Source organism: Penaeus monodon, chromosome 13, assembly GCF_015228065.2.
Source record: "Penaeus monodon isolate SGIC_2016 chromosome 13, NSTDA_Pmon_1, whole genome shotgun sequence".
NCBI lineage: Eukaryota > Metazoa > Arthropoda > Malacostraca > Decapoda > Penaeidae > Penaeus > Penaeus monodon.
Window position 1 is genome coordinate 16,697,416 of NC_051398.1, and position 7,500 is coordinate 16,704,915.

General features: G+C 40.1%; 1 protein-coding gene across 7 annotated transcripts in view; it reads right to left on the reverse strand.

The window, feature by feature from the left end:
- The window catches only part of LOC119580161 (fibrillin-2-like), a 49,975-nt gene extending 43,124 nt beyond the window's left edge, over window positions 1-6,851 (reverse strand). For 2 of the 7 annotated variants that reach the window (XM_037928130.1, XM_037928127.1), the window contains exon 1: window positions 6,411-6,851. In XM_037928130.1, the coding sequence (XP_037784058.1) occupies window positions 6,411-6,489 (79 nt within the window). In that variant the 5' untranslated portion in view covers window positions 6,490-6,851. The remainder of the gene's footprint in view (window positions 1-6,410) is intronic. The other 5 variants (XM_037928133.1, XM_037928128.1, XM_037928126.1 and 2 more) reach the window with 4 other exon arrangements.
- Window positions 6,852-7,500: the final 649 nt, after the last annotated feature.

Below are 7,500 nucleotides of genomic sequence, written 5' to 3' on the forward strand. Positions count from 1 at the left end.
AGGCGGAACAGAGGGTCGTTGTGCTCAGTTTCAAGGAGGGGAAGAGAGGCGGCAGTGTAGCCTTGACTATACATTTTTCTGGTACTGTAATTTTCTCCATAGCCTGCTGGTTTGTTTTAGTTTTTTGCTTGTTTTTTCATCTTCTTTTTTTAACTTTTTTTATCTTTAGCTTTTATTAAGCCCGTATTGCATTTGTTTTATCGCTATTGTCATTACCTGTGTATCTCTTCTTTTTTCACTATCATTGATTAGCATAATCAATTATAACCGTCAATATCGTTAACTAGACTCTTTTCTTAGTATTATTACTAGTATTTGATAATGTAAGTATTGCATGACAGCAATGACAAGAGCAGTGAGAAATATAGAAGTAGCAAGAAACATCATCCGTCTTCATTGTTTATTTTCTTTTCTTCGTCTTTTTTCTTTATGCCTTTTAATCTCATCTCGATCTCTTGTTGTGACGGATTCCATGAGCCTCAAGGCCCTGACGACTTCATTACTTAGGTGATATTAGATTTTTTATCAAAAGAGGAGTTAATTGAGGGTCTGTCTGTACTACAGCTATGCACCATTGCCCTGCTTTTCATAGTGCTGATTACCATTACCATGAAGATAAAACACCAGCATTTAATATCAGCGGATCAGTTTGATTTCACTACCGCGAGGGTATCTTTCTTCCCCGAGCCGGGATCTCTTTGGATATAGAAGGCATGGTTTTTCTCTTGATAGGTTATCTACACTTTAGAATAGAATAAACCAATGAAATACTGCTTTTATGAAATGCAACCTGACGTGATCCGACGCCATCTTAATCCACCAAATATATGGTATGGCCTTCTGTAGAAGGATACGTGATAAAAGAATCTGGTGACTTTTTGGATTGAGTTTTGGCTTGTGAGCTCTGGGGCCTTCTTGACCCGCGGAATGAAATATAACATGGCCTCACTCCCGTTTTTTTTACAACTTGTATCTGGTGATTTGTCAAAGTGCCCGAGATCTGCGGTGCGAGAAGTAACATGAACTTACCACAGATTACTACGTGAAATATGTGAAGGGCAAACCATAATGCATATCTAATATATGGAACGTGTAAGGACTTGACAACTTCTTTGATCTGGTCTAGAGTTTCAAAGATATAAAAAGGGTTAAAATGCGTAGATGGCAGTACGACATCTGTGTAGCTAAATGCAGGAAATTAAGACAAATGGAGAGGGAGCATGGAAAATTGGATGCATGGAAGGGGATGGCAAAACTTCAGGCTGATTACGAAAGAGGAAGAATTTATTGATTGATTAAAAGAGCTCGTTCGGATCTTCGAATTTGCTCGTCTTTGTGTGTTTACATCTACGCATAGGTATACTTTCTCGTCTAAAGTGCCATGACAAAACACTACCATAAGTGTCGTCCTGAGTGATTCAAGAACGCTAAAATGGGAGAGCGCGATTAGCAGGTCAACTTCGTCTGTTTACGTTCTCCGCCACACACAGGATTCACAACGCCGTCAGTCTCCCTCTCTCAGGCCCTCTCCCCCCCCCCCTCTCTCTCTCTCTCTCTCTCTCTCTCTCTCTCTCTCTCTCTCTCTCTCTCTCTCTCTCTCTCTCTCTCTCTACACACACACATACATATATATATATATATATATATATATATATATATATATATATATATATATATATATATATATATATGTGTGTGTGTGTGTGTGTGTGTGTGTGTGTGTATATGCATATATATATATATATATATATATATATATATATATATATATATATATATATATATATATATATATATATATATATATATATATATATATATATATATATATATATATATGTATATACATATATATATACATATATATATATATATATATATATATATATATATATATATATCACACACACCTCTACCTCTCCCTCTGTTCTCCCTATTTTTCCTTCGTTCTCTTTCCCCAACTTTTCCTTCCCTCCTCCTCTCCCTTTACTTCCCCTCCCTCTGTTCCTCCTCTCCCTTTACTTCCCCTCCCTCTGTTCCTCCTCTCCCTTCCCCTCTCCCTCTACGCCCCCTCCCTCCCGACGCTGATCCAATGCGGTGTCCCAGTGAGCAGCACGAATGAAAGAACAATCATCTCAAGGCGACCGCAGCCCCGAGCCAGCTGCGATGCCTCGTGAGGTAAAAAATCTGGCTGCATTATGAACATCAGTGCAGTGTCGCAGGTCAGAAAAAGAAATGTGTTTATCTGTGTGTTTGTTTCTCTTTGTTTTGATCTTCACCTGTGTACTTATCTATTTTATCTAGCTATTTCGCGGGAGTACCTCGATGTGTGTGTGTGTGTGTGTGTGTGTGTGTGTGTGTGTGTGTGTGTGTGTGTGTGTGTGCGTGTGTGGGTGGGTGGGTGGGTGGGTGGGTGGGTGGGTGGATGGGTGGGTGGGTGGGTGGGTGGGTGCGTGTGTGTGTGTGTGTTTGTATGTTTGTGTCTGTTTGTGTGAGTGTTTGTTGGTTTGTAAGTGAATTTTTGCGAGAGAAAATGTATCTAAAGGAAGACTGAGAACGAGTAGTGTAGGAAAGACAGAGAGAATGTAATTTTAATGTGTGTATGTAATATACTCTTTTGTGAACACGACATTACATGATCTTCCCTTGTTTTTGTTTCGGAATTAGCAATTTAACGGAGGAGGAGAAAGCGCTCCTCTTCTAAGACAACCCAGATAATACAAAAGAAAACAAACAACGGGACACTGTACACAAAATAATAATAATGATAAAACGAAAAGTTAGCCTTGATAACAGACAATCAAAAGTAGCCCAAGATAACTGCATGATAATAGATATGATGAATTATACACTGCATACTACAAAAGCAAGCAAATATGTACACGAGACGCATAAACAAACTTGAATTTCTAACTAAATAATAGTCTCACTAACCTGATCCCTCATTTTCTATCGCAAAGTTTTGATTCAAAGATGCCGTCTTTTCTTAAATGGATTCGAACCTTAGGATAGATTTATTATCATAATTTGTCAAGAACTTGAAAAAATGACGATTATTTATCATATAGTATTTACATGTTAAATATTACATCATCGTCGGTTTCATAACATTGATTATTGATGTTATATGTGAGATGTATCACAAGTGAATGTTCGAATGATGACAAAATTTTTCGTCAGCTTTCATCTTATTAAGCATCGAGAAGTTTAAAGGAATGCTGTGAATATGAAATATGCAGCTTGCAATCATGCAATAACTGTCTCTAGAAGAGCGTGAACGTGAAAAGTTAAGATTTCCTTTATTTCAGAATTTCAGACCTACCCTGTTCTCACCATGCTGAGTGTGTGTGAGAGTGAAAGGATGTTCTCATGTAAATACTCCAAATGTCGGCCATCGAGAAAAAAACGCAAAATAACCAAAAATAATAACATAGCATTACAAAGAGTATTCAAAATTTTTAGTTCGTGACAATGTAACTTCAAGTGGAGTTGCAATTGAGCTACTTTCTCAAAGCAAATTATCAGAAATAGGATCCAGAAATAGTAACTGGTGCAAGAGAAATGTGTCGTGTAATTAGGATTGCATAATAGGTCCTAGAAACTTTTCTTGCTGGCAGAAAAAGACGCTATACAGAAAAGATGCTTGTCTAACAGTAAAGCATGCGTGTTTCGCACAAACCTTGTTTTCTAGAAAGAAAACGTTGCTAGGTTTGTTTTGAAGGACCATCCTTTTTATGGCAAAACGACGGAAACAAGCAACTGGTTTTACTTCAAAATACCGCGATTACTTAAAACCTAGTTTCAGCCAAAAGACTGGGGCTCTACATAAGGAAAGAGGTGTAAGGTCTATAAACACTCAAGTGATAAGAATATGAGGTGTCACTCTTCTTAATAAATAGGTCGCACGTGATACACACGATATATATAACTAGACGAGTCTGTGTATGCACATGTCTGTAAGTCCCGTGAAGGTATGATAATTACTCAAGAAGTAAATACGTAAGATGAGGCATGAAGAGGACACGAGATGTGAGGCCTACTTAGGGTAAGACGTGTATTCGTAGTGACTTCTTCCTACGATGCTCAAAAAAAATCGTGGAGAAAATCTGAATATGCAAACACCGATAGCATGTTACATTATCACCTGTCATCTTTAGATGTACACTCTACTCAGACACACACAATGTTATACTATACTTCATACACGATAGTTCAAATATTCTTATAACAAGGAAGACCATCTGAGAAATTATACAATTGTATTCATGCCTCAGAATGGGACAATTACCGAGCTAGGAAACAGAAGGAAATGACCAGGTCTGGTTCTCCAAGGCGCCCTTATGATAGCAAGTGGAGAGTCTCTCTGTCTGACACAAGTGACTTACCCAAGGTTATACAAGCTGACATTTTCTATGTGTGCATGTGTCTTGCTTGTATGTGTACGTCTTGGCTGTCTTCTCTGTCATTATTTATACGATAAACGATAAACGGACAAAGTGAAAAAGGTAATTAATATATACAAATAGAAAGAGGGATATGGAGACAGAGTGAGTGAGAGTGAATGTAAAACCACAGAAAGATGGAGACAAGAGCGAACGAGCAAGTGAGAGAGAGAGAGAGAGAGAGAGAGAGAGAGAGAGAGAGAGAGAGAGAGAGAGAGAGAGAGAGAGAGAGAGAGAGAGAGAGAGAAAGGGAGAGAGAGAGAGAAAGGCATATATATATATATATATATATATATATATATATATATATATATATATACATGCATATATATAATATATATATATAGATTAATAAGTAAATTAATAAATAATAAAAAATATATATATATATATTATAATTTCCTTAGCTTTATATCATTCTTATATGGGGTCGCCATGATCAAGGTTCTGGCAGATATCTTTTATGGCCGGATGCCCTTCCTGACGCCAACGCTCTGTATTTACCCGGGCTTGTGACCGCCACTGACTTGGGCTGGCTTGCCCATCCAATGGCTAGGTAGGCAATCAAAGTGAAGATCCTTGCCCAAGGGAACAATGCGCCGGCCGATGACTCGAACCCTCGAACTCAGATTGCCGTCTTGAGTCCTACGCTCTAACCACTTGTCCACCGCGGCCTGTATATATATATATATATATATATATATATATATATATATATATATATATATATATATATATATATATATATATATATATATATATATATATATATATATATAGGGGGCCGCGGTGGCCGAATGGTTAGAGCGTCGGACTCAAGACTGTCACGACGGCAATCTGAGTTCGAAGGTTCGAGTCACCGGTCGGCTCGTTGTTTCCCTTGGGCAAGGAACTTCACCTCGATTGCCTGCCTAGCCACTGGGTGGCCAAGCCAGCTCAAGTCAGTGCCGGGTAAATAGAGTTGGTGACTCGATAAAAAAAAAAAAAAAAAAAAAAAAAAAAAAAACACCGGGCGGAAGGCAATGGCAAACCACCGCTCTAAATTGCTAAGAAAAAATCATGGAAGCCCATGATCGTCCATGCCGCGGTGGCCGAATGGTTAGAGCGTCGGACTCAAGACTGTCACGACGGTAATCTGAATTCGAGGGTTCGAGTCACCGACCGCCGCGTTTTTTCCCTTGGCAAAGGAACTTCCCTTGATTGCCTACCTAGCCACTGGGTGGCCAAGCCAGCCCAAGTCAGTGCGGGCCCCCAAGCCCGGAAAAATTTAGAGAGAAATGATTACCTAAAGGTCCCACCGGCACTCTCCTGGAAAGGACTGGGGACCCTACCACTACTCACTCCAAGAGCATCCCCAACATGAAAACTACAATTAAGTATCATGCTGTGAACCACGGCGGCTCAGACATGAACCAAACCGTTAAAAGAAGAATATATATATATATATATATTATATATTATATATATATATATATTATATATATATATATATATATATATAATAATTATTTTATATATATATATATAATATATATATTTATATATATATATATATGTGTGTGTGTGTGTGTGTGTGTGTGTGTGTGTGTGTGTGTGTGTGTGTGTGCATATGTATTTTATTTCTCTCTCTTGTGTGTGTGTGTGTGTGTGTGTGTGTATGAGAAAGAGGGAGAGAGAGGGAGAGAGAGAGAGAAGGGAGGGGAAGGCACGCAGACAGACAAAAAGAGACAGATAGAGAGTATACATGAATGCAGACAGACAGACAAAAAGACGATTAGAGTGAGTATATAAATTCAGACCGACAGACGGACCGACGAAGAGAGACAGATAGAGAATGCACGTAAATCCAGACACACAGAGAGTCAGACAGCCTGCTATGAAAAGGCAGACAGAGAGTGTAAAAGGAAAAGTCAATCAAACTGCCCTCGAGAGAAAAAAGGCAGGTCATCCCTGCCTCCGTGCGCTCACCTGCAGCTGAGGCGACTGCAAGCAAAAGAAGCCAGGTATATCCGGAGATCTTCGGCCGCACGGCCTGTCGATCCTCCATGGTGCTGCGCTGTGACCAAGAATGCAATAGCTGATACTTCTTGGTGTCCTTGTGTTCACTTATGGTATCATTAGATCCTTGGATTGATAAAGTCTTGTGTATTTTCGATCGTTTTTGCTTTCTAGCTATCGAGTTTATCCAGTCTTATTCACAATCTACACTGCATCCACAACCAGATTGCGAATACGGAGATCGAAACCTTCATTCACTTCAAGTACTTGTCACGCAGAGGAAGCGACACTGCCGACGGAGCAGACTCGACGGCGCGCACACACACAGGGAAGAAGGGACGGGTGTTCTCGCGCCACCCACCGCCTCGACTGGGCTCGCCTCGCCTTCGTGCGTGAATCGTGACCGCCCAAGGCCTGCTGGTCCTCCTGCCCGCGCCTCGACCTTCCCGGAGTGCCACAGCCTCTCCAGCTAGCTTATCCCGATGCTGCTCTTATCCTTATCACTTACTGTCGATATGAATGACCGATTGTTGGCTAAGTTAAGACGTCTCCAGGTGGACGGAAAGCAGAAGCAATGGCTTTGACGCGTCAGACAATTTGTAAAGTTTTGTACTCAGATATGGCAACACCCTTCGGGTTTACACTTCTATCTTTTCTGAACCAGAAGCTTATCTTTGCCGACGTTCTTTCATTTAGTTTCAAAATACTGCCCTTGGCACTACCTGACGTTATCTTATATCTCTCGAGGTTTGGAGTCATCTTGACCCGTGGTATCTATTGTAAACTGACGTTTAACCTAAATTGATAATGGTGCAGACACAGGCATGATAATGTACCCGTGAACTACATTCTTTAAAGGGAAGGGATTCTTCAGGTTGCTCACCTTTAACAGAATCAAACGAGCCATTCGCCTTCTATGCACTGTCTCGCCAGTTTTATTGATTGCATTTGCCGTTTCTGGAATGCAGTGAGATGACCTCTCTCTCTCTCTCCTCTCTCTCTTTCTCTCCTTCTCTCCTCCTCTCTCTCTTTCTCTCCTTCTCTCCTCCTCTCTCTCTTT